The sequence below is a fragment of the Podarcis cretensis genome, assembly GCF_951804945.1.
Source record: "Podarcis cretensis genome assembly, chromosome: 3".
Lineage (NCBI taxonomy): Eukaryota > Metazoa > Chordata > Lepidosauria > Squamata > Lacertidae > Podarcis > Podarcis cretensis.
Genome location: NC_137172.1, coordinates 86,081,839 through 86,109,111, shown reverse-complemented (window position 1 = coordinate 86,109,111; position 27,273 = coordinate 86,081,839). Strand labels below are relative to the sequence as shown.

The 27,273-nt window shown below is 40.7% G+C and overlaps 1 protein-coding gene and 1 long non-coding RNA gene across 6 annotated transcripts in view; one reads left to right on the top strand and one right to left on the bottom strand.

Moving 5' to 3' along the window:
* Positions 1 to 574: 574 nt before the first annotated feature.
* On the bottom strand, positions 575 to 12,667 carry LOC307212971. 2 transcript variants are annotated; one of them, XR_013837310.1, is made up of 4 exons: positions 12,561 to 12,667; positions 11,816 to 12,220; positions 10,424 to 10,478; positions 575 to 931 (listed from the first exon to the last, which is right to left on the bottom strand). It is a non-coding gene; the product is annotated as an uncharacterized lncRNA (long non-coding RNA). The 2 variants fall into 2 exon arrangements; XR_013837311.1 differs by lacking the exon at positions 575 to 931 and adding an exon at positions 8,077 to 8,319.
* Positions 11,547 to 27,273, top strand: part of MYO6 (myosin VI) — a 79,377-nt gene continuing 63,650 nt past the window's right edge. For 3 of the 4 annotated variants that reach the window (XM_079970389.1, XM_079970388.1, XM_079970386.1), the window contains exons 1-6: positions 11,548 to 11,699; positions 17,447 to 17,516; positions 19,289 to 19,362; positions 20,211 to 20,340; positions 22,451 to 22,556; positions 23,548 to 23,603. In XM_079970389.1, coding sequence (XP_079826515.1) covers positions 11,583 to 11,699; positions 17,447 to 17,516; positions 19,289 to 19,362; positions 20,211 to 20,340; positions 22,451 to 22,556; positions 23,548 to 23,603 — 553 coding nt within the window. In that variant the 5' untranslated portion in view covers positions 11,548 to 11,582. Of the gene's footprint in view, positions 11,700 to 17,446; positions 17,517 to 19,288; positions 19,363 to 20,210; positions 20,341 to 22,450; positions 22,557 to 23,547; positions 23,604 to 27,273 lie in introns of all 4 variants that reach the window. The other variant, XM_079970387.1, reaches the window with a different exon arrangement.

Below are 27,273 nucleotides of genomic sequence, written 5' to 3'. Positions count from 1 at the left end.
GACATTCTTCTATATATACATATTTGGACGTTATTGTCATGCTCCCTCCCTTTTCTTTTCCTCCTCCGTGTAGATAACACGCAGCCCCCCACTTATTTCCTTGAATATTTTGCTGTCAAGACCAACTGCTATCTTTTTAGTTCTGGGTGTCTCTTCCCTCCCGCCTTAAAAAAAGAAAAAAGATTTTCACCATGGCCATTATGATGCTCCCAAGTGAACACATTCTGCAAGAATTGTGTGTAGATGCAGAACTTAGTTTCCTTTCCGTCTTGCCAGGACTTAATTTCCTTTTCCTTTTGCCGTAGTATGTGTATTTGGTGCCGGTGCTCAGCGCTAAAGTATTAAGAACATTTGTAACCACCTTAATATTAAGGAAAACATTCTTTTAAGTGATGTGAAAAACTCAGTATATAAAAACAATAACATAAAACAATTAATCCCAACATCACTATAACAATAATAATTTTTTAAAAAATTAAATACTTTTATTATTTATACTCCGCCCATCTGGCCGGGTTGCCATTATCTATAACGGTAGATAAAATTCAAGTCAGAATGACCAAATGCAGGATCCAGCTTCAATAACTAAATTTAGTGGTCAGGGAAAACCTGGACAAAGAACTAGGTCTTTAAAAGACACATAAAACAAACAATGGAAGAAGCATTCCCATATAGCAGGAGGAAGAACATTCCAAAGGGCAGGGGCAACAGCAGAAAAAGCTCGTTTCCGTGTCACTTCCAAATGACAGTCCATAGGGCATAGTTTGGCCAATGTGGGCTCCCCTTGCTCATGTGAAGTGAAAATAGATGAAAGTGCCTCTGAGCAGGTGAAGAGTGCAATTCCCTCATCTCCAAATAATTTCAGCACACGTCGGGGAGTAGGAGATGAGGGCATCTGGTTCCAAGGGTACTTTTCCAGCTCCATTGCCTCCTTTTTAAAAATAGAAATCGAGCATTTATATAAGCACACTTTTGTGTTTGCTTTGTTAATCTTTTCATTAAACCGGCAAGGGAGGGGAAGTAAGTCACCGGTAGCTATAGGTTTGTATGTGTGCGCAAATCCTAATTTGCTGCTTCTAAATGTAGTCCTCATTGTGAGTTCGCCAAAAAAGTGCGAAGTCATTTAACAAGCAGTATTCCTAATCGCATGGGTGTCCAGGTGATGCAACCTCTTTCCTGTAAGCTGCTCTCTAAAGGCCACTGTCACACCTGCAAGACAACGCCTATGAAACATGCCACTATTGTAAGCAAGCTCATGCATTTACTGTGCTAATGATTATGTTGCTAATGCTAGTGTTAGCCCCGGAAGCTGTGTTGACTTATCTGTGTTATGGCATATCCCAAAATGTTTAGGGGTAACTCTCGTTTTCCTAGGGGACGCAGGTGGCGCTGTGGGTTAAAGCCTCAGCGCCTAGGGCTTGCCGATCGAAAGGTCGGCGGTTCGAATCCCTGCGGCGGAGTGCGCTCCCGCTGCTCGGTCCCAGCGCCTGCCAACCTAGCAGTTCGAAAGCACCTCCGGGTGCAAGTAGATAAATAGGGACCGCTTACCAGCGGGAAGGTAAACGGCGTTTCCGTGTGCAGCTCTGGCTCTGGCTCTGGCTCTGGCCAGAGCAGCGATGTCACGCTGGCCACGTGACCCGGAAGTGTCTCCGGACAGCGCTGGCCCCTGGCTTCTTAAGTGAGATGGGCGCACAACCCCAGAGTCTGTCAAGACTGGCCCGTACGGGCAGGGGTACCTTTACCTTTACCTTTACCTCGTTTTCCTACTCATATTGAAATATTGCCCCTCAATGAGGCTAAACTTAGATTCACAAAATGTTTAGGGGTATGCGTAGCCCTGTGTCCCCCCAGAAAAAAGCATTTAGAACACATGACTTCCTGTAAAGAATTCTTGGAACTGGAGTTTACCCATCACATAGCTACAATTCCCAGCATGGAATTCTCTGGGGGAAGTCATGTGCTTTAGATGTTTGGTGTGTATGCAGCCAGACTCTAGTCCACACTTAACTTTTACCATGGGGTAAAGTATTGGCGCAAGTGGTTCCCTGCCCTCCCCAGTGCCAAGGTGTAAAACGGAATTCTGTCCTCTGCCTGTTACTGACATAAATTGGAGACAGGCAGACTTGCTGCATGATGGGCTGCAAGTCATGTGGTGACTTTCGCTTCATAATGTAGTTAGTGAAGAGCAACACTTTCCGTAAGAATGTGGTGAAGCGAACACTTAAAACTGGGTCACAGGCTGGGCTGCTGAAGAGATGAAGCTCTTTATAGTTGGGAGTTGTTGGAGCGACAGTGCCTTGAGATGGCTGGTTGACCATATGAGATTTGAATATGCATAGCAGAACTTTCTGTATGTGATCATTCCATCACTTAAAGCCAAGAGCTTTTTATTTTTTACTCGGTGCAGCTTGAAACCTGAGCAGCAACTAATAGAGACCCATTTGAATGCTTCGTGCCTCTTCCTCCATTCTGTGTTAGGGATCTGAATAGATGCAGACTCTGTGATGGACGAGTTCCGGAGAACTTGAAAGCTTGCACCCTATGGTGACATTTTAGTCAGCCTAATAAAGGTAATCTGGATAAAGGTAATGTGGATTTACCTAATAAAGGTAATGTGGATTTTGGAACTTCTGTTATAGGCCTGGGTGTCTGTGTTTACTTTTTGCATTACCATTTATTGCCTACCAGGTCAAGTCTATACCTGTTTGGGAGGAAACTATATGCTGCCACTGGGGCTGTTATTGGTACAGTTCTATTATTCAAAGTCTTTGTGTCTGATTAGGCTTTGAGACTGGCAGATTTCTTCATGAATGCCCAACCCATGGGCTTCAATGAGCTTTATCCTGGTTTCTCAAATAGGTGAGGAACTGCCTGACATAATCCAAAAGTTATTATGTGAAGAGACTTTTCTGGGATCAGTCCTTCATTCCATGTATTCAATATTTTAACAGGTGACCTTTGGTAAAAATAGTGATATGGTTGGTGAGATTTGTAGATGGCATCACACTGGGAAGTATTTTTAATTCATAGCAGGAGTGGCAAGCTTATGTAGGTTAAGATGGAGTAACAGAAAGATAGTGAAATCTTGTGGAAGAGTGTATATTGTGATGGATTTAGGGACTAATGATAACCTTTGCTTTTTGGTTAGATCTGCTACCTGGGAACTCAAGGCTATCTGATAACTACTCATGTGTTACAGTGGCAAAAAGAAAAAAAGGCAAATGTAGCATACTGGATGCAGTAGAGCATTAAAAAAATGTTCAGATGGCAAAGGCTGCAATTTGCTGAGATTTATGTGCAGGAATGAATCCTCTTGATGTCATGAAATTACTGCTTGTAGCGTCACCAAACGGATGTGCAAGCAAGCGCCAATTTCCAAGGGGAACACATTGCTATGATTTCACTCTTGCAAAGATTTGTAACCTCTTCCTGTTCATTATACAAAAAATCTTTTAGCTGTGGGAAGATAAATAGAAAGAAGAGGGTATTAGTTGTATTATCACTCGGGTGATAGCCGATGTGATGCCCTGCAGATGTTTTTGAACTCTAGCTCCCATTAGTCCAAGCCAACATGGTGAATGGACGGGAATTATGGAATGGAGTGTTTATAAGAGCCCAAGGTAAGCTTGTGCATGTAGTTCAGTTGATTCCCAAGCACGAATTTCTACATGGTTGCAGCCCATGGGATCTATAAAGGATTTTTACAATTTACTCTTTTATGCCATAGTATACTTGACATTCTTCAGCAGTGTTTTATTCTGGATTGTTTTATTTGATATTTTAAAGTAGATCATAAACCGCTTTGAGATCCCCCCCCCCTAAAAATACAAAGCGGTATAGAAATGAAAATAAAAATAAAATTTCAGCTTAATTTAAAACTATGCTGCTGATCAAATCGCCTTTCAGCTCCCATTACATCCCCCACTCTCCTCTCTTTAGACCATTTGATAGACCAAGTCAATGGCATTAAATAAATAATTCAGTGCACTTTTAATAAATGTTTGATATTAGAGCTAGAAATTGCAGCCACAACAGAAATTCACTTACTACTTGCAGTAGGATTGCTCAAGTCTTAGGATAATCCAAGACCCCCTACTTAAACCAGAAACAATAACATAAGTAATGAAACTGTGCATGGCTAAATAATATATGAAGGGTCGATATTTGATTGAATATACCAGAACAATGATAGTGTAAGATACAATGAGAGAATGCACGGAAGTAAATAATCACATATTTTTTTCAGGGCTTCTGCCCACCACGCCCTGACAGTTCACCAGCATCAAATCTATAAGTGCCTCTTATTTGTGCTAGCTCTGGATATAATAGACATAGGATTCAGTTCTGGACTGGGGTCCACTCCTTCCAAAAGAACAGGTGTATAGTTTGGTGGTATTCCTAGGTCCATCTCAGCCATTGAAAGCTCAGATGTCCTCTGTGGTGAGGAGCACTTATCATCAGCTTAGGTTGGTGTGCCAACTATGCCCTTTCCTGGCTAGGGATAGCTTAGTCATTGTAATCTTAAAATTGGACTACTGTAATTCACTCCATGTGGGGCTTGCCTTTAGGATTGGTCTGGAAGCTGCAACCAGGGTGTTGAGCGAAACACCTGAGCACTCGCATGTTACACCTGTGCCAGGGCAACGACATTGGCTGCCAATCAGCTGCAAGCCATGTTAAAGGCCTGAACAACTTAGGATCAGGTTGCCTGAAAGACCAACGACCCCTGTGTAGACCTGCAAGTTCACTTCGATCATCTGGGGAACAGGCATGTTCTGCTGTTTCCCCTGTTTTGAGGAATGTCCTTCCCCCGTGATATGTGAAACAGTTGCTTCAGATATCTTGTAAAGACTTACTTTTTTGCCCGGATTTCCTGTCACCCATAAAATGGGACCCTGATTTATGTGTATGAAACTCCCAAATCTGTTTTATTTGCTTTTCTATGCTTTCATATTTTTTTTATTGATTTTAGGCTGTATTTCTCTTTTAATGGATACTTTATTTATATTGTGCAAAGTGTACACGGCTTAGAGGTTTTAAAGATCTTAATCTGTTTAGAAACGTTTTTAAATAAAACCAAAACCAAACCATAATGCCTTTATCTGAGGTGCAGGCTGTTTTCCAGCCCAAGAACATCTAAGGGATGTTATCCTGTTTTGACAGGATAAGTGTTTGAAGCAGTGAAAAGGTATACTTTTCATATAATATGCAATTACATGTGGAATTCATTCTCAAAGCATAATGCTATATAGTACACTATTCTTAACTAACAGGCCCAAAGAAATTTGACTGGTTCACCCAGATTTTAGATAGCTGCCTGTTTGTTGGCTGTTTCTCAATGAGTTGCTGATCAGAGGGCACATGTGCAATGCCATTTTCAGTGATTCAGATATTTACACGTGTTGGAATTATCAAGGTATAAAATGGGGATGGAGAACCTGTGACTTTCCTGAGGTTGTTAGACTACCATCAGCTCTGACCATTGACCATGTTGGCTATGGCTGAAGGGCATGGGAACATCTGGAGGGCAGATGCTTGCATAGAATCGCAACTAAAACGATCAGTAGTGAAATACGTCCAAAATAATAGTGTTTGCCGGAAGCTATGAATAACTAATCAAAACTGAATTACGCTTATGATAGATGTATATTTGTACCACAGTATTGTGGCACATGCTTAATACTGAATTATGTTTGATATTTGTTTTATAAATAAATTTATAAAGTTAATCATAGGTTACCATTAGGGACACACCCCATACAAGATATCATAAAACTACAATACAGTTCAAAACAAAATTAGGCACATTAATTGGCAGCAGTGCACTTTTTTAAAAAAAGAATCAGAGGCCCCTTTATTAATTTAGTAAAAACAAATTAAGGAAACAGTATAGGTTCCAGTAGTTGAAAAGTTCTATATTGGAAAAGATATGGTTACCATATTTCAAAATGTGAAAATCTGGACACAAAAGTTCTTGAGCTTTTTTTTTTTAAAAAAAAAAACCCCTCCAAAAATGAAGTTTTTAACCTATTTTTAGGGGGATCTCAAAAAAACAACAACAACACACATCACAAAAACATACTTCCTGTATGGGCTGCCATATGCCCGCTTTTCAAACATTCCACCTGGACGCCATTTTCGACGGACAAATCCCAGCTGTGTCAGGGAAATTCCAGATGTATAGCAGCTCTGTAAAAGAGCTCTGTAAACTCATAAAATAAAGGCTTATGACTCTACTGTGTGTAAAGGCACAGTTTGAGGTGCGAACAAAAATATCCTCACATTAGGTTGAATTGATAGTAAATAAGAAACCATTGCAAACGCCCTGGTTTAATTTCAGTAGTGTATAATAGCTCAATTGTTGGACACAAATGTGGCATCAGGGAAAGAAATAGTCTGTTTTGTCAATGGAAAAAAGGAGTCTCTTGAGTAAACAAATGAATTCAAGATCTGAAGTTCCTACTTTGTGGAACTGGAATTTAAGAAGTGGCTACTTCCTCAGACAACTGACTGACCTTTTATTGTAGGCCTGGTGGTTAAGAGATTATACATTTTAATTTCAGGGTAGCTTGCTTGTGCAGCCTACTTGAACATCTGGAGAAATGGCAGTGTGTGCCCTGGTAACAATGTTCCTTTGGTTTTCGTGGTTGTCCGAAATGAATGTTGTTCTCCAAGTACTATATGCTAAAAATAAATCAGGGGCTAGTGAAAGTCATGGCCTCTTTAGATCCAATACACTTTCAATATTCTAAAGAGCCATTACCATTCATATCATTGGATTTTTAGTGTGTGCAAAATTTAGGAGCCAGTTAACTTCTCATAGGCACCTTAGTTAGTGGTAAAAACTTGCTTCTTGACTTCTGTCGTAACCTTGGAGCTACTGTGGCTACTGGATGCTTGGAGGTTGGATAAAAAGTGGAGCCCAGAGTTAAGAATGAATTGAATATATTTCAACCTACAGAAAATGTGGCTTATATCTGATTTGTACAGTTCTAATTAAAGATATAAATATGGCCACTGGCCAGGTCTGACTGAATACAGATGTTGTTCAAAAGGATTTGCTCTATGTTGCTCAGCACACATGACCAGGATAATCGGGTGTTGTGAACTGCTTGGAATGTAGCTGAAGGCTTCCAAGTTAACATAAACTGGACTTGACTTCACAGTGTAGAGCCACAAGCTTTCATTTTGTGGACAAAAGTGCTCATGTTTAATACTCAAGGTTCTGCAAGCTTTAGTTTTGCTGGCAAAAGCTGAAGTCTTTCTTCTGTCCTTGCGATTATTAAGGCCAATTACGGATTGAAAGCATATGCAGGCATCTCTGGTTTTTTTTTTCCTTTTTGTGGTCTGGAAGCAGGGATTCTATACATTCCATATTATTTTCCCCTTGAGTTGGGGGAAATGCCCATACAGAAATCCAGAGCTGTTTTGAACTTTACATAATGCAGAATGAGATGGTAGAGTGCCAAATTGTGTATGCAGAGATTCATTTTGTGTGTGTTTGTGTGTGTTACTGCTCTCCTATTTTTTTAAAAACAACAACTGTGCATGTAGTAAGTTAGCAGGGAGAGGACTGTTCTAAGCCTCCCCCCCAATCTATGGGTTATATGCAGAGTACTTCTTTCTGATTGGGCAAACATTTTAAAATAATCATACACAACCCATCAGCATTCTGAAATAAGGCAGAATTCCACTACTGCAACCATATCGCCTCATTCTGTGGCTTGGGTCTAGCACCTGTGGCCCTCCAGATGTTGTTGGATTCCAACTCCTATCAGCCTCAGCAAGCATGCCTAATGATCAGGGATGGTGGAGGTGGTAGCTCAGCAATATCTGGAGGGCCACATGTTCCACATTTAGATGATTTGAATGACCTACGATGAGCCTTGGGCTTGTGTGCTCCGCTTTCCTTTCCCCCAGTTCATACATAAGGGTAATTGGTTTAATCCAAAGTGGAAGCAGGAGCTTTGGCTCTTCTTCGGTCCACTTGGGGCAAAAGAGAAGAGGGGAAGACCGCACGTGAGCTCCTGACGTTGCACCTTGTTCTCAATCATCTCTAAGCCACCATCTGAACAAGGAAATGTATAGAATGGCTTTTGGATTCCAAATTTATAGACAACTCCAGAGTACCAGAGATCACAGTTCTTGAAGACTCTTCCCAGAGGCTGTGGCAGTAACCACTTGATGCAGTTCTATGGCTCCTTCGATGTAGTGGCCATGTTCAAACCATGGTAACATTTTGGCACCTGTTTCTCCCAGTTCTGCCTATATTCCTGTTCACCTCAGCCCAGTAGGACCAGCCCAAGCCCATTCTAATGCCTGAGATGTAGAAATCGCATATGGTAGCACCCTTGTCCTCTGTGGTAAAAAACAGAATGCAAAATTCAATTAAATGAGGGGAGTATCTTGTCAGTAAGATAGTGTCTAATGTGCGTTGCTTGAGGCAGCTGCCTTACAGGAGAATGCTTTTGCTATTTGACAGGATTTCTTTCCTCTAGAAGCAAATACAGCCTTATTCCCTTTCCACCTCTGCTGTTGAGGGACTGCTGTCGACTGTCGCCACTCTTGTGGGAATCTCTCTGATCAAGCTGAGCTTGACTCCTATCACCTCAGTATGATTTCAATGCCTGTTATGGCTCTCTCCTTACACGTAGGAGTGAAAAATCTGCTTGTTTGACAGGCCTTTTTAAAGGAAGGATACGTGAGCCCTTCCTGTCCAATGTAGCTCACACCATTATTGCTTAGCGATAATGTCTACATTTGTGCACTGCTGCAGGTTAATAAAAAAATAAAAGGAAGGAAACTACTTTGAGGTAATCGAGGCGCTTTTATGACTGATGACTGGCACTTTGTGGCAGAATATTTTCTAACTGATTTATTGTGTCACAACGTTTCATCGCACACAAAAATCTTACAATAGGGTTTTGTTTTTGAGTGACACAGAAGTTGCCACAGCTGGGAATCAGAAGAATGAAACAACCATTGAGGGTGGGGGAGAGGGGCGAGATCCAAAAATCGTTTAAATACAGTGTAGTTAAAAGGCTGAGGCACATTTACATGAAGGCATGGGCAGCGTCAGTCATGTAATCCAAAAGTTGGGATTGGCCACGCAGTCCATGTATTCTCCATTTGGGAGTCTGTCAACACCCTGTTCAGAATTCTCTGCCTTTATGTGAATATGTACATTTATGGGTATATACAGTGCTTTTTTCTGGGGGATGCATACATACCTCTAAACATTTTGTGAATCTTTGTACTTTTGTCCATTTACTGTATTTATTTTCCCCAATTCAAACTATAAAATGGTGATTTTCTTTGAGTCAAAATGAGAGTACCCCTAAACATTACCTGCCCTTTCCCATAAGTCCCTGGGCAATAAAATGCACTTACTAGTCAAATGAACAATTACAGCCATAAAGTCATAAAGATGTAGAAGCAGTTAAAAACAGGTCCACATATAAATCAATTTGAAACAATTCCATATACAAAAATTACAAACATTTGAAAACAATGCTATATATGAAAACAGTTGTATGTGTGCTTAGTATACATATATGTAATATGATCTCTATCTCCTGCATCAAGCGAGGCGCCAGGTTAGATTGCATACAAGGTGTCCCCTCTTTTTTATTATTCTAATACCCAAAATTTAAATGCACATTTTATGTAAATAAATTAGTTGCTTCCGTAGCAATACAAAAAAAGTCTTTTTCTTTTGAAATTTGTTGAAATTTGTCAAAACAAAACAGTTTGAGAATTGCCAGGATAGAAGTTCATTGCAAACTCCTTGAATTTAAGGTCATGTTTCTGTACAAGAGCTGTGTGCGCAATAGAATGTTGAGACATCCCTCCCCCCCCCATGTTACAGCTGCTCCTTTGAAACCTCAGTAAGAGTCTCCCAAGAGGCAACTGGGAAGCGCACATTTCTCGGCATGTGTGGTGAAAGGGTGAATGCTGTTTATTTCCTTTTTCTGTCGGTTTTACTTTTGGAAAATTCTCTTGTGAAATCCCAATTTGCCTTTTAGATTTGGAGGAACAAATCAAAGAAGTGAAGCACTTCAGAAACAACCTGAATGCCTCTTGAGGCAACCTTGCCCATCTACGTTGCGGTGTTTCCTTAACTTGTATACATTTTTTCATTCTGAAGAATGGAGCGCTCTCTCTCTCTCTCTCTCTCTCTCTCTCTCTCTCTCGATGAGAGTCGCTGAACTTACCAATAAAACCTCGGCTTTGCAAATTTGACATATAGAATGAGAAACATCAAACACCGGAAAAGGTCCACCAATATTGACTTGCTGTGTTACATAAATTTCAGCAGCGTTTGTGAAGGGGAAGTTCTAAGTAGACGGAACTTTTTTTATTACCATCATAAAATATGTTTTGGATCAGCATACTAAATAGTTTAGATGCATAAATATGATACCTGTTTTTCTGTAGATAGATGCATAGGATCTCTTGGCCTGAGTCCTTATGTAGATCTGAAATAATAAATCAGTAACATATTGCATAAAGGGACAAGAAAAAAAAGGTTGCTTGTTAAGCAGAGATTTGGGTGTATTTAATTACCAATGGAAGCTTACTGCAGGACCCTTTGTATTTAATAGTGTGGGTGTGAGTTGACAAATCGCTTACCAAGAGTATTAGATTAATTTTAAGCTGTGTAATCTTGATCCAAAATGGATATGATATGATGCAATGCAATGCTATACATAGTTAGAAATTTATAGAACCATGCTTAAATAAAAGAGATCCATTTTATGTAGCAACTGCCTCTTTCAGTTGCTTCGTTCAAGAGACAAACTGAAGTATTGCTATTGGACCAGAAGCCCACTCTTTGTATTCATCATGCCTTTTTCTACTACTGTTAGGGATTTCATTCTCAACCTTTTGCACCTTAATAACTCCTGCCTAATGTATTGGGTTTTTAATATAATATTCACACTTTCTATCTGTCTTCCATCTGTCTTATTGTGGAATTAGTGTTGTGGTTGTTATCCTCCTATCTCCAGTTCCTGAGAAGAGAACTGAGAAAGTTGTGGCTGTAATGCCCACATGTGTTGAAAGTCAAGTAAACAGGAACTAAAAAACAAAACAAAACCCCAAGCACTGGAACATTTAAAAGACATAGGATCTACACTGCTAAATGGAACAAAGTTTAGTCTTTGAAGTGTGAGAACAATCCATTGCCTTTCCTCAGAAAATATTACTTAAAGCAGCATGGCTCTCTCATTGAGGGGACTGATCAAATTCATACCTCCTTAGTTTTAGCAACTCTACAGCATCAGGGATTTGGAGTCCAGTCATCATTCAAGCTCCAATAAATGCAAAAATATTTGTTAAATATTTCTCAGCTCAGTTGTATCCCTTTATTTTGTGTGTTTGGAGAACTGGGGAACTGAAATCAGCACATGCTGCTTGAGTTAGTACAACTTTTCCTAAGAAGTGGCTGAGCTAGACCTTTTCCTTCTCCAAATATTTGGAATATACCTGCAGTGTTAAACTTGTAAGGAGAATCTTACCGGATGGTTGATTGATTTACCTTCATTTTTTCCCCTTCTCTCTCTAGAAAATAGCTCCTCAAAATGGAGGACGGGAAGCCTGTCTGGGCTCCGCACGCGACTGATGGATTTCAGATGGGATTAATTGTGGATATTGGCCCTGATACCTTAACTATTGAACCTCTAAATCAAAAAGGCAAGGTAAGTATCTCCAAAAAGGTGATTACAAACCTTTCAAGAAATTGTTTTAGTTGAAGAGAAGGTGTATGCAATGAGGGTGAGGCTGTTTGTCAAGTAATTTAGAATATTGATCATACCTGTAGTTTGGTTCCTGTGACACATGATTTGGGGCGCCAGACTGCCTTTGAAGCTCCACTCAGTGGCTTGATCTGTGTTATGGCCTGCTGTTGGGGGGTGGGGGGGGGGAAGTATTCCAAAGTACACAGTTCTGTTAAGGCCTCTGAAAGCGGAAGTAGGAAATGTGTACTATGTCATATGGGGACTTGTAAATACACTGCTTTGTTTTCTGCATTTCCTACTCTGATCAAAGTTCTCTGCCTTATCATGTACCTAGTTTTAAACTGGAAGTTGTTGTGGTTGGGTGAGTTGGTCAAGATCCAGATTTTTTCAGGTGATTGATCATTCCTCAGGAAAACCTACCGTATTGGCCCGTATATAAGCCATACCTGAATATAAGCCGCTCCATTCCTTGCTGCTCCTGGCTGCATACAGTGGTGCCCCGCAAGACGAATGCCTCGCAAGACGGAAAACTCGCTAGACGAAAGAGTTTTCCGTTTTGGAGGTGCTTCGCAAAACGAATTTCCTATGGGCTTGCTTCGCAAGATGAAAATGTCTTGCGAGTTCCTGCGGGTTTTTTCCCCTTTCCCCCACCCCTTTTCTAAGCCGCTTATCCGCTTATCCGCTAAGACGATAAGCTGCTAAAAGCTGCTAAACCGCTAATAGTGCTAATCTGCTAAGCCGTCAATGGGCTTGCTTCGCAAGACGAAAAAACGGCTAGACGAAGAGAATCGCAGAACGGATTCTTTTCGTCTTGCGAGGCACCACTGTACTGGGCGGGGGGAGCCATGTTGTGTTGCCGGCGGCCTTTCCCCTTCCTTGCTCTCTCCCTTCCTGGCCTTGGGGGAGAGGACGGGGGACTACGTGCAGGGCGGGTGCCACGCTCCTGCTGCGCTCCTGCCGCTGTTTGCCCCACGCTCCTGGTTGCATACCGTAATGTCGTGAATATAAGCTGCACTTTAACTTTTCACGGTCGGAATTTGGGGAAGAAGTGAGGCTTATTCAGGCCAATATGGTATACAGTGGTACCTCAGGTCACATACGCTTCAGGTTACAGACTCTGCTAACCCAGAAATAGTGCTTCAGGTTAAGAACTTCGCTTCAGGATGAGAACAGAATGTGTGCACCGGTGGCGCGGCAGCAGCAGGAGGCCCCATTAGCTAAAGTGGTGCTTCAGGTGAAGAACAGTTTCAGGTTAAGAACAGACTTCTGGAACGAATTAAGTACTTAACCTGAGGTACCACTGTATTTCTGTCTTTTATGAGATATAACAAGCAGCCACGAAGTGTTACTATAATGCACCTTTGGGCAACTTAATCTTGAATGTATTCTTGTTGTCAATCTTATGTCCCACCCAAGTGAAAGACCTATATTTTCTGGAAGAGCAGTACTTTATAGTGTCAGGATCCCTTCCAGCTCTACAATTCTATGAATCTCTGTAGCTCTCTAGCTGAGGGAACCTAAAATGTAGGTGAGCTGTCTTAAAATTATCCATTATAAAATCATTGTGGATACTTCTTTGAGAAAATTGAGATTAATCGCTGCTGTATGAGCAATTGTTGGGATTTTTCAGCATGTTTAAGCACCATTCATGGGAGACAATAATACTTGAGAGTCTGCTGGATTGTGAGGCAACGGCTGTAAGAGGCTCATTGAGAAATATCATAGCAATGATTTCAATGTGTTTGTTTAAGATTCAGCACCTCTTCAGAGGCAAAGTGGATGTAGGCCACAGAAAACCGGAAGGGTTACACCTTTGTTATCACTGTCACTTAAATTGATATGGTAACTTCGTTCAATGTTAAAGCTAAGATGGATCTATTAACAAGACTTTAGCTGTCATGATGTATTTAATTTTAGTTTGAAAGAGATACTTGTTCGGTGAAATTGTTACTCATATGGCTAATTGTCTCTGTAAGAATACTTGGCAAATGTCGTGTTTCATACCAATTTATGCACAGTATATATCTGGGATCTGGAGCTACTTTATTTCTGGGTAGATTACAGGCTGAACTAGACTGCTGTAAATCTGTAATAGACACTGAAAACTGTGGTCATGCTTCTGCTCACTCCTCTCCCATAATGGGTTGGGTCCAGACTAACTAGTAATGGTGATAGTAATATAGGCAGTGGTAGTTGTAATATAAATTATTGCTAGTTTATTTGCGGACCTCCTTTTATCTGAAGACTGCAGAGCAGTGTGCATCATAATATAAAACCACACAACGGAACTACAGTATACATTAAAATGTCCTTAAATGTAACATTAAAATTAAGTGACCTCAGAAGACACTGTCAAGGATTCAAAAGAGCCTTAATACCTCAACTTCCTCCAAAGGCCCAAGTAAATAAATGCAACTTTAAAAGTTGCTTAAAAGACAACATTGAGATATCCAGTTGTACATCCAATGGGAAGGAGTTCCATAAGTGAGGTATCACTATGGAGTGGTGGTGACGGCAGCAGAGCCTCTTGGGTGGGGCACACTGGCAAAGGCACTCTAGCAAAGTATTTGTGTCCTGCACCCTACTTAGGCTTAATTGAAATCAGTGGATCAAGTTAGCCATGTTTTAAGTCCGATTGATTACATTAGGACCAAAGTTTACTAACTAAGTTTGAATCGGACTCAATGCCTGGTGCAGCTTACGTCATATCGTGACACCACAATATGGATTTCCCTCACCTTCCATTGTTTGTTGGTGGTGCAAAATGTGGGAAGTTGTGACATTGTAACACAAGGCAAATTGTACTAGATGTTACTTGGGGAAGCTAGATACAGTGGTGCCCCGCAAGACGAATGCCTCGCAAGACGGAAAACTCGCTAGACGAAAGAGTTTTCCGTTTTGGAGGTGCTTCGCAAAACGAATTTCCTATGGGCTTGCTTCACAAGACGAAAATGTCTTGCGAGTTCCTGCGGGGTTTTTTCCTCCCCCCCCCTTTCCTAAGCCGCTAAACCGCTAATAGCGCTAATCCGCTAAGCCGTCAATGGGCTTGCTTCGCAAGACGAAAAAACAGCTAGATGAAGAGACTCGTGGGATGGATTCTTTTCGTCTTGCGAGGCACCACTGTAGTTAGCTGCCATTTTCAGCTGCAGTCATACAACTAGAAATATCTTGGGCCTTCCAAAAGTTGCCGAACTACAACTCCCATCAGCTCTGTCCATTGACCACACTTGCTGGGACAGATGATGGCTGTAGTTTTGCAACATCTGGAGGGTCAGAGGTTAAAATAATGTCTAGAGTTCCCTGAAGTTAGTAATGCTATTAATAAATATGGTTATTATTTTGAAAAGGTTGCTATTTTGTAGCAGGTTTTTTAAAAAGCAACTGTTCCTGTTGTGTGAGTCACAAAGAATCAATGAGGCACGGGTAAACAATGTACAGAAAATCAATAGGTTGTAGGTTTATTTATTTTTACCCTTTGTATATCTAAATTTGGAATGTAAGACTGCAAAACAAATAATAACGCATTGATGGTTGGTGGAAATCTTAGTTGTAGGTCAAGAGGTGAAGCCACAGGCTTCCTTCTGCCAGGGGAGCTAGGTATGTCTCCTAAGGAAGAAGTCCGGTGAGAAGGAAGTTGGTGGGTTTTCCTCAGGCGATAATCAGTGCTTTTTTCTAAATAAATGTTTAGGGGTACTCTCATTTTGACTCAAGAAAATGTTGAGGGTGTTGTAAATATGTCCAATTTCTCAGTAAATGCAGGCTTCCAGAAGGTGTTGCCATGAGACATGGGGTTGTCCACATTTGAGCCTTATTTAGCTGTTAATACATTTTTTCCTCACTGGACCTAGACCAGAGCAGTCCACACTAAGAACCATTTTGTGTCTGTGAGTTCATGTAGGACCATGAGTTCACTAGGTCTCCTGAGGCAAGCCATTCTCTTGGTCTTAGTCCTGTTTCTGCAGGTAAATAATGCTAATCTACCTTATGGGGTTATTGTAAGGATTTCTGCAATATAATGTAAGTGAAGCAGCTTGAAAATATGGAAATGCTATATAAATGTCACGTGGTATTTTGATATTATATTAAATTAAACTTCATTTTTCTCCATGAAAATTAATGTGATTGACATGTTGGCTGAATCCCAACCAGCATTGCAGATAAGTGGTATGTTTTTGGAAATCAAGAGATCTCTGATAATGGGATAGAATCGGACATTCATTCGTAGCTTAAATCCCATTTATTTTAATGGGACTTGGTCATAGCTAAATTTTACTGAATTGTGCTGAAAGTCAACTTGTGAAGCCTTGTGAAACATTTTTATCTGGATATCACTTTTTAAGTGGATGACAGTGATACCCTTTATTTATAATTTATTTTAATTCTAATGTCTTTTTAAGAATTATTTTTCAAATAATCTCAGATGTGAGGTGTCTGAAAACCATTTTCAGTAAAGCTGTACCCTGGTGAGAGGGGCAGCTGATACACAGAAGTAAAAACACATGCTCAAGCACTGCAAATATACATGTGTAAACTAGGAAATGTGTTTAAAAAGTATGCTAAGGGATCTAGTATATTATGACTGTCTATATGTCTTACTTAGCATGAGCTCTTTATCCCCCTCTGCCGTCTGCTTTCTTCTTGACAAAACTGATCCTCTTTTGATCTCAGCGGAACCATATGTTTATTTTAATGTCTGCACTGACCTGTAATTGCTTGTTTAAAATAAATTGGTTGCATTTCAACCAGTTGCAAGTTTGCATAGAATGTCACCCACATAAACTTCCCAGCTCTCTTCTCTTTGATGGAACATCTACAATTTGCACAAAGGGAAGAGGACACTAGTCCTTTCTTGTAGCAGCTTCTAGCACCCATGGGGTGCCATGCTGAGGTCCTTGTGGGAGGGCTTCCAGAGGTGTTGTGGGCATGCTCTAGAGAAGGGCAGTTTGAAAAACCTTGTGTATGAGTAGAAGGGTTTGGGGCCTACCAAGTGTTATTATTAGCAGTTCTGTTGTAGCAGTTCTGTGTGTAACCCGCAGTCGACAAAATATTTGATATGGTGGTGCATGGTTGCAGTTTGTTTTAACTGGAATGTTTCTGAAGGCTGAATTACATTTAAAGTCTTTATTAACACAACCTGCAACATCACAAGTTGGATAGTCAAGTGTAGATGTAGGCAAAATATAACAGTTTTGCTGCTCAATTAAATGAAACATCCAGGATGTTTGAAATCAAAGAAAGATACCTTGGCTTACCTAACTTGAGGAGGACAAGGGAAGGTAATATGGACCAATGGTCAGTCATCTCCAACATCCTTGCAGATGCACACTGGCTCAACTGAGGTTTCCAAAGACTCTTCAGATAAAGCCCCAGTAGAGAGCTTTGCAATAATTGAATCTAGATGGGACTAAGCCATGTGCTGCCATATGTTTGCCACACTTCCTAGGTAGGAACTCATGACCATTAACACAAATGCAGTAGCCTCAATCTGTAGTGTTCCCCGATTTATTTTTTTTGTATTTCTGATATTTGAATGGTATTAGCATTTTGGGGAAATCTGTGTGTCAGAAAAACTGACTGGGTATGTCTGAACCTCCCCTCTCCCCCCGTGCAGCTCAGTTTTTAAATAAAGTGCTTTCATGTAAATTGTTTCTTCATATATCTTCTCAGTTTATAGCTGAAGCCAACATTATCTTCTTTTTCAATTACAGACCTTTCATGCTGCTATCAACCAAGTCTTTCCTGCAGAAGAAGACAGTAAGAAGGATGTGGAAGATAATTGTAAGTGAAAGTTGTAAAACATGGCTTGGCTAGCCAGCTGTACTTATTTCCCCATTCAGATCTTTAATTTTTGCAGTTAACCCATATGCTATATTTATCCGAAGACAAGATGCATATTGTCTTGTGATCCAGACTCTGCTTGAAAGAGTGATTTGGGTCTTGAGCCCCAAACCTAGTTTGAATCACTCTGGCTCAGAACCAGGCTTTGCCACTGGTGGGGAAGCATCCTTGAAGTGGAATTCTACCAAAGGCACACTCCCACCAGCAGAAGGGAGGAAGGCTACTTTTGATAGCTTCCTCTTCTTCTTGCAGCCCCTCCAAAACAGCATGGAAGGTGATCCTTAGGGCTGCAAGGAGGTGCGGGGGACAGAGAGGGAATTGGCAAAAGACCACTCTCTCCCACCTCTTGCCAGCAGGATCTCTCTACTGGATCCACACTGCAGGCGGAAGCAGCTTTTGTATTTGTGGAGGTTGGAATTTGGATTTAATCTTCTGCACATAAAAAGTTTGGGGCGTGGGGATACTGCATGCGCAAATCCATGAACTCTGTTCACCCTGGTTTGCTTTTCAGAGAAGGGACACATTTTTGTGATGTATAGCTCACTGAGTCAGAAATATAACAAATAGAATAAAGCAACACAGACCTTGATCTGAACTGCAGCTGTGTTGCCCTTGACTGGCTTGTTTAGATGTTAGATAGTATGGGGAAAGAATGAAAGCTATCCCAATATATCCCTGGAGAACAAATGGGCAGCTAACATTTTATTTTGAACTGCTCCTTTCCGCCTATGATTGAAGAAAGTCTGCTGAAAGACTTATTACTAGCTTTTTGTGCAAGAGCACAAAATGTGGGTTTAGGGTAGTTTTCTAGCAGAGTGCTGTTGCTGCTTCCTGGCTCTCACTGTACACATCATGGCCTGTACTACAGCCATTCAAAAAGTAAGGTTCATTCCTGTAGGTATGTTTCCATTTTTTAAAAAATAATATTTTAAAAATTAGTTTTACATAAAGATTATATGCACAAAAAAGAAACAGAAAAAGAACAAAGTTCTCTCGAACCTTCAGACCTCCCTCCATCCCTCCATGGGTTCAATTTCTGACCCCCCCTGCATCTTTTACTGTAATCTATCTGTTATATATCCATCATATAAAAAGTTCATGTTACTTTACAAGTGTCATTGTATTCCTACCAATGATTTCAACTGTTTACAGTGGTCTCTCAAATATATTGAAAATATAATCCAGTCTTTCACAAATTGGTTTTCCTGATTTCTGATCTTTCCTATCAGTCTTGCCATTTCAGCTGATATACTGTATTGTAGGTGTGTTTCCAAGAGAGGAACATAATTTTTTTGTCCCCCCCCGCCCAAGGGCTCACTATGTATGTTTAGGTACCATTTTAAACATATTATGCCTGAGTGTATTATAATAATAATTGTATTTATTTTTTATTAATTAAACAAGTTTATTTCTATATTTATATTTTATTTAAAAAGTTTATTTTTATATTTTTTTTATTAAATAAAAAAACATACAGCATAACAACAAACAAAACAATACCCCCTCCCCAAGTTTTAAAGGCCATAGATTGTTTAATTAGCCAAAGCTCTGGGAGAAGAGGGTTGTTTTTTCCTGCTGCCTAAAGCCACCAGGCGAGCTTCTCTGGGGAGAGCATTTGTTTTCTGTGTACTACTTGGAGATGAAGAAAGGTAATAAAAACTGGAACAAGTGTGTGTGCTGTGTTATAAAACATCACTGTGCTTTCCTTGTAGGTTCGCTAATGTATTTAAATGAAGCTACACTCCTACACAATGTAAAAGTTCGATACAGTAAGGACAGAATTTATGTAAGTACTGTACTGACTTGTAAAATGTGGAGGTAGAGGTGTTTGTCACAAACAACGGCTCAAGCCACGCTCCAGAATCCAGGGGAACCTGTGTGTGAAGAGGCAAACCTGCAAAGGTTTCTCTACCTCAGATGGCCCATGCTTATAAAGTATGGCCCCACAGCCCCTTTCTACATGTTTTCCCTCTTCCCCTGAATTACAAGAATATGGCATGTTAATAGTAAAGATGCATTTCCCCCCTTCCTTTAAAAAACAAAACAAAAGCACATGCCACCTCTGACCCTTCCTAGCTCAGTTGGCCACCTTAATCTTTTATGTAGCTATCAGATTGCCTGATTGCATGTAATGAATTCTGACTAAATGACACATAGTCCCCACCATCTGCTCTGGCAAATGACAGCTGTGAAATAGAAGGAAGAAACTTTTGCAAGGGTGCCAGAAACAGATACGCAATTATATCAAATACATTTCCCCTCCTTTCTGCACTCCTGCCCCCTAAATCCTAAGTTACATATTTTGTCTGCATTGGGCTGTTATTACGATTATTGCTATTAATTTCATTGCTTGGTGTATAATTGCACAATTTTGGAAAAGGTTCTTAATTGCAGATTATACGTTTAACAAATGCAGCTTTAAAAAACACATGCGGTTGTTATATATGCTTTGAATTCAAAATGGTTCTGAATTCAAATGGCTCTTGAAGCAATGAGATTGACCTGACAGATACACGAGTCCAATCTCAAAGTCACGTTCTCATTTTGAATTTTGTAGTAGATCTCTAGAGTCTTTAGAAATTCCAAATCAATGAAACACCGTTATGGATTTTCTTTTATGTTTTCTTTTGGCAGACATACGTAGCCAACATCCTGATAGCAGTGAACCCATACTTTGATATACCTAAACTTTACTCATCAGATGCTATTAAAAAGTATCAGGGTAGATCACTAGGGACACTGCCCCCGCATGTCTACGCAATTGGTAAGTAGTATACCATTTTGCCTTTGCTTCCAATCCTGATGCATTTTTTTCCGTTGTTTATTTGGCTCATGATATTAGGGTGTTTTCTCACTTGTTTTAAACGGAGAAAAATGGGTAATTGTCTCCTGTCACTAAGGTATCCTAAGATGGTGCCTGGTATTAGTAATGGATTTTAGGAAGTCTAATTAAACTGAATCTGAATTGAGACAAGATGGGAGAACTGGTAGGAAGTCCATCTGAACATGGTCAAGGTAGTTTGCTTGTTCTTGTTGGGATTATGATTTCCTTCAAGGATTAGGTCCACTCATGGTTGCCTGCATAACATCTGGAGGCATAAGTGCCTTTCATTAACCTTGTTTGGTGTGCCTGCTTTGTATGGTCTGATAGAAAAATGATCTAGCTGCCGCTTGCTTGCTTATTTATTTATAGAAGCATTTTTATATCCCTGATTTGTGAAACCTAACACGGTAGTGTATGCAGTAAAATATAAAACACCATAAAACAGTACAAAATGGTTTAAATGGCTGATCAAAAAATTTAAATAGTTGCCTAGGCCTCTCTGCTTAAAAATATCTTCAAGGCATGCTTGAAACTAAAAAGTGATGGTACCTGCTGAATCTTTGCTGGCAGAGTGTTCCACAGCATGAGACCAGTGACGCTAAATGGCAAGCTTGTAGAGGCCAGTTGGGCCTCTGTAACTTAGGAGTCAATTAACAGTATTCCCCTCTATGATCTTACTGATCAAGCTGGGATATAAGGGCTCAAGCAGTCCTTAAGGCATGCATGTTAAGGTCCTTAGGTAGTTCAGGGCTTTGTATATGAGCCTTGAAAGTGGCATGGTTAATATGACCAGTCAGTGCAGATGTTTTAGCCAAGGTGTTGCATGCTGTTGGGACAGTCTAGCTGCTGCATTCTGCACTACCTGAAGCTTCTGAAGCACAGCCACAGCCATCCCCACATAGAGTGCATTGCAGCAATCCAGTCTTGAGGTTAACAAATATATGGAGAAGAGTGGTCAGATTATCCCAAGTGGACCCTTAGGTTCTTAGATGCTAAGTAGCACTGGGGACATGACGGAACTGACAGGTGGTTGAAAAACACGCATCTAATGCTACTCTAGACTTGACTGTGCAGATAGGAGTAGGACCACTGTAATACAGCGCCTCCAATTCCCATCTCACACAGTCGATCAAGGAGGATACTGTGGTCAATGGTATCAAAAACCACTGGGAGATTGAGAGGGGAAAACAGGGTCATACACTGTCCCTCTCTCCATAAAGCACTACCAAGGCTGATTCAGTCTCAGAACTAGAACCCAGATTGAAATGAATCCAGATAATCAGTGTCACCCAAGAACAACTGAAGTTGTTCCAACGTCTGTGCCCCAAAGGAGTATTGGTAACTGACTAGTAGTTATTGCAAACCATTGCACCCAGAGTGGGCTTTTTAAGGAGTGGGTGCATCACACCCTAGATCCACATGGTCACCCTACTCCAGCTGTCTTAATCTGTTGCCCATACATCGGCCGTCTCCAGGTTACATTAATGCAATGTGTTCTGTGAGGTTGCCCATTAACCACAATTCTCATCCAATGGGCTTTCCCCATCGGAGGTGAGGTGGGTGCTTTCAGTGGTGTTGCCTCCAAAACAACATTTGCTTCTGACCCACTTTTTGTTCATTTTGGTGCCATGTTAAAGACAGGTAGCTTGAGGGCTCTTTCAGCTCCCATTTTATTTTTTACTTATTTACTTCTGTTCTATTTGGACCTAGTTCCTTTAATGTGTTTCTTTTCTTAAAAACCACAACAAATGCGAATTTCATATATTTGTCAGCCACTTTATAGATTGCATTGTATAAAAGTGGGAAATAAATGTTGTAAATAAATAAAGTACCATTATTTGTCTGTCTAGCATGATATTGCTTGTTGGTATTGGAAAGAATTCTCAGGAAGTAAATAACTTCAGGTGAATACTTCAAAACATTGCGATTTCATTACTTCAGATGATGCTTACACAAGAACATTACATAGTGTTCAAAAGGCTAATGAAAACATTGATCTGTGTTGTTTTATATGAATCCATTTTAATGTCCTCTTAAATGTTTACTTCAGCCGATAAAGCATTTCGTGATATGAAAGTACTCAAGATGAGTCAGTCGATCATTGTGTCTGGAGAGTCCGGAGCTGGCAAGACAGAAAACACTAAATTTGTTTTACGGTTTGTATATCTAGTTGAAAACATTACCATTGAATAAAATACTGTGTGCTGGCTGTTTTAATCTCTCTTAAGAAATTGTGAAACTCCTAATGGGTGTAATTCAGATACACAAAACAGCATGGATGGCAATTCCAGGGTGATTCCGTTATGTACAGGGAGCCCCACCTGCCCCAGAGACTTCCTGGTGACAGGAAGCTTTCAAAATACGCATCATGATTCTTTCCTTGCACTCATAATTTACTTTTCTTTATTGCCCTTTGTCCAAGGAACTCAGGGATGGTGTTCATGGGTTTAACATCATTTTACATTCCCAATGGCCCTGTGAAATTGCCTAGGCTGAGAATCAGTGATGGACCCAGAGGTCAACTTCAGCTGAGGTCTTCCCGTACCAAGACACTAGTAATGTGCCATGCTGTCTCATTGGATAAAAAATATTACGACAAAAAAGTTTCTTCAGACACAGGACATACATTCTAGGGTTCCACCCAAACGTTACATGTGTGAACGCTGCTTATATAGCAGCTTTTTCCCAACCTCTCAACCATGCCCCCCCACCAATGCAGGCCTATAAGGTCACTGAAAACCCTTTCCTAGGCATCATACCCCTCAGGGAAGTCTTCCTGAATTCCTTGTATTTGTCTGTCTGATTTTTCCAATTCCACTCTTCCACTACATCCTGGTGCCACACCACACTCTTTTTTCTGGAAAGTTCCACACCTACTAGGAGAGGTAGTTGTAATTTGGAGGTCCCGACTGCACAAAAATTCTTTCACTTTTTTTTTGCATAACTTTTGGATGCAGCCCACAAACCAGGGAGAAAGGAGGGAAATGGCAGTGTCTGCTGTTCCTCAAGTAAAGTAATGCAAAAGTGGTGACATTTATTTAATCCAATTTATATAGCCACCCTTCGATAATTATTCCTGGGGTGGTGGTGGTTATATAAATATGAAAACATATATTTGATAACGTTTCTTTTCTTTCTCTCCCACAGGTATTTGACTGAATCCTATGGCAGTGGTCAAGATATTGATGACAGAATTGTAGAAGGTACTTTGTCATGCTTAAATTTCATTTGTATGAATTAACAATAACTAGCTGAGGTGGAAGAAATAGGTATCACACTGCCATTTTGAAATGTGGTGTTGTATAACATCCTTATAACAGGCCATGTATTGGAAAGTATACTAATGAATGTGCCCAGTTATCTTACCAAGATACCAAATATGAGGGTGTCTCATTCTGTCAAGCTTCAGTTGACAAACAGTAGGCACTTTCAGCATTTGACCTCGGAATGGTTATGGTCTGTAGGAATTGGGAATGAGCTTCCTTTCTCTCTTTAAATCCAAATCAGAAATACTGCCACCAGACTCAGGGCCTTGGATGCAAAAGCAACTATCTGTGGAAGTAGAACCTGAACCTGTTCTATGAACTCTTGTACTAGCACCAGTGGAAGACTTCTTCACTGCAGTGTGTCAGGGTTGAGTTACAGAATGAGTGAGCCGGTAATGAGAGGGCTATGAAAGGTTTTGGAGCTTGGGCAAAGTCTTGTGCAATAGCATACGAGAACAATAATTTATCTGGGTTTGGAGTCACTCTTCTCATCCACATTAGAGCAGAAATGGGTTCAGGCCTTGAGGCCAAAAGTCACCCTCTAGACCAATGTTTCCCAAACTTGGGTCTCCAGCTGTTGTTGGACTACATCTCCCATCATCTCTAGCTAGCAGGACCAGTTGTCAGGGATAATGGGAACTCCAAACCGCTGGAGAACCGAGTTTTGGAAAACCCTACTCTAAACCTTTCTCTGCAGACCCAGAAGTCTTCCCTTGAACTATGATCCTGCCTCTAGCTCTTACTTTTCTTGTTGGAGAGGAGTGTATATTATTTCTTTCATTCATTAATTCAATTTATATACTGCCCTCTACCAGAAGATCCCAGGTAGTGTACAACATTAAAAGCACATTACAGAACATCAATGATAAAAACATAATAAAAAACATACTGAGAGACAGCCTAATAGTAAAATAATCATAATAATAGCAGTCCACTCCGCCATACTTTCACAGGCCATAGATTATTTAATAGCCATAGGCCTGGGTAAAGAGGAATGTTTTTGCCTGGCACCTAAAAACATGTAATGATGGTGCCAGGCGAGCCTCTCTGGGGAGAGCATTCCACAATCTGGGAGCCAGCACAGAAAGTGCCCATGTATGAATGTGTGTAGAAACTAGTCTAAGAAGATTGCACAAGAAGGGAATATGACCCCCAGGCTGCAAACAATCCCCCACCTCTGTACTGTATACTCACCGAGGCATTATCCACATGTAGACACTATGCATGGATTAAAGAAGCAAAAGGCCATGTGCCACTGGCCAAGCCCCACCTCCATACATAGGGAAAGTGCATGCTTGAGCAACCGTCAGCACATGGATGTCCAGGGAGCATGGCTAGTGCCTTCCATGCAGAATGTTGAGAGCGGAGCCAGTGGCACAGTCCCACTTCCCCTTCCCACCTGTAGGTTCTCTGCATGGAGACTATCTGAAGGTGGCTTAGGTGAGAAGCACTCCTTCTGCGAACGGCAGGTTTGAATCCATTGCAGGGTTACGAGAAAGAATTTCTCCAAATTTGCATCCCTCTTTCAAAGGCTTCAAAAGATAGAACGGCGCAGAGCAAAGGATAGAACCATCCACCTTCCGTACCTTTGGTACCATCCTGCAGTTCTTAATTCTTTTATGCCAGATTTCATTCTTAATTCTTTTATGCCTGATTTTCAATGAGTCAGTATGCTCATTATAACATGTGAGAGCAAGATTCTCCTGTTCAGCTGGGCAATTAAAATTGTCCCATATGATGTTACAGACAGATATAGATAGATGGACAGAAAGAAAGATAGATTTAGATACATAAGAAAAAAGGGAAGTCCTGCCATTTGAGCCTTTGTGAAAGGGCACATTGCACTGGGGCTAGATTGAGCATCTCTCTCCCTGCTTTCTAGCCAGTGTCAAACAGAGAGCAATGTGTCCACCTTTAGTGAATGATGAAAGACCTGAGAACGATGTCTCTTAAAAACAGTCAAATATATAGGCATTCCAAATCCACGGCTAACAGTTGGACGTAGCATTTGAAGCTGCACAGTTCCTGAACCCTGCTACCTAGAGGTTTGAGGTTTTTTGCAAAAGGCTTGGGGAGGAAGCTTTGAAAAAGAATATCTTACCTAGAACAGCTGCCATTGCTGCACACTAGCACCCGTCTTCTTTTGCACTTCTTAACATGCATGTGTGCAGTGTGGCTGCATTGTTACAACAGAAGGACTTGTTCACAAAGCCTTTTTTGTAGCCTCTTCAAAAAAAATAAAAATCTTCTCACATTTGAAGTACTTGTAAACATTGAGTCTTTGTTGTGATTCTTTTGTGTGTTTGCCTGACAAATTGGATAGCTTGAAAGGTCACCTACCAACCCAAATTGTTTTCTGTGTTACAAATCAAGGATAAAAAAAGAAAAAACATACACATGCAAGAAAACTAAAAAGTTGGTTGAGAGCTGTCAGCTATCATCTTTGCTTTTCTTTGGTATTTTGAGATCAGTACTTTTTGTTTTCTTTAAATATCCTTAGAGACAGAAGTCCAAATTCCTTTTTAATGCTTGTACTTCTCTCTCTCCCCCCCCCTTTCCCAATTCCTAAAACATTGTTGGGACTAAATAGATAAATGTTTTCTGAGGCAAAGGCAATTTTAAAATGTGGCGTTAGCTAAACGTGTGTGTGTAGCAGTAATGTGAATCTGAGGAGGACGGGACCTAAATGGGGACTTCCTTGAGTGCAACATCCCTGCTGAGGCTTGATATTACATGCCAAATAGTGGGAGATACAGCAGAGCCAGTGATAAATATATCTTTCTTAAGATTTCCCAGAAGCCTCTGCTGTTAGAAATAGAATGCTGGACTATGTAAGCTGTGGTCTGGTCAAGCAGGACAATTATAGAACAGGTGTGGGAACATGTGGGCCTCCCCACTGGTGCTGGACCTTTAACAGCATGCCAGCATGTCTCTTGGTGAGGAACGATGGGAGTTGTGGTGCAACAGCATCTTGAGGGCCTCAGGTTCCCCATCCCTGCCTTACGGTGATATTGCAGTGAGCGATATCAGTAGCTTTGTTTTGTACAAATGATGCCTGCATCTGCTTAATATTGTTATTTTGCCTCATACCTGCCCTGCATGGAAAATTTCCTTACCATTGGGAAACTATAGCCTATTACTACTACTACTATTATTATTTTGTATCAGTTATTAGTTGCTTTACTCGTGGAAGTAACTCATAGGCTCAGTAGAAATACTAAAACCAACTGCAATAAGCAGAATAAAAACTTTTTTAAACCTCAATAAAATACAGGACTTACAGATCCTGCCACACTAGAAGAGGCCAAAGATACTTAAAAACCTTTCAAATCCAGGGCCCAAAACCCAGGTGAAAAAGAAAGCTTTTGCCTGGAGCCTAAAACTAGATAAAGATGGTGCCAGAGGGGTCTCCCTGGGGAGAGCAGTCCACCATTGCAAGTGGCCACGTGCTTATGCTGTTTTGCATTGTTTTTGATGGCTCGGTTAGTTACTGAAGGAGGAGTGCAGTCTTTGCTGGCCCAGTGATGTGACAGCGCAGCTTAAACGCCATAGTCTGGGCAAGATTCCAGGCACCTGCTTGTTGCAAGGCCAGTGGTTCTGTTTGTGT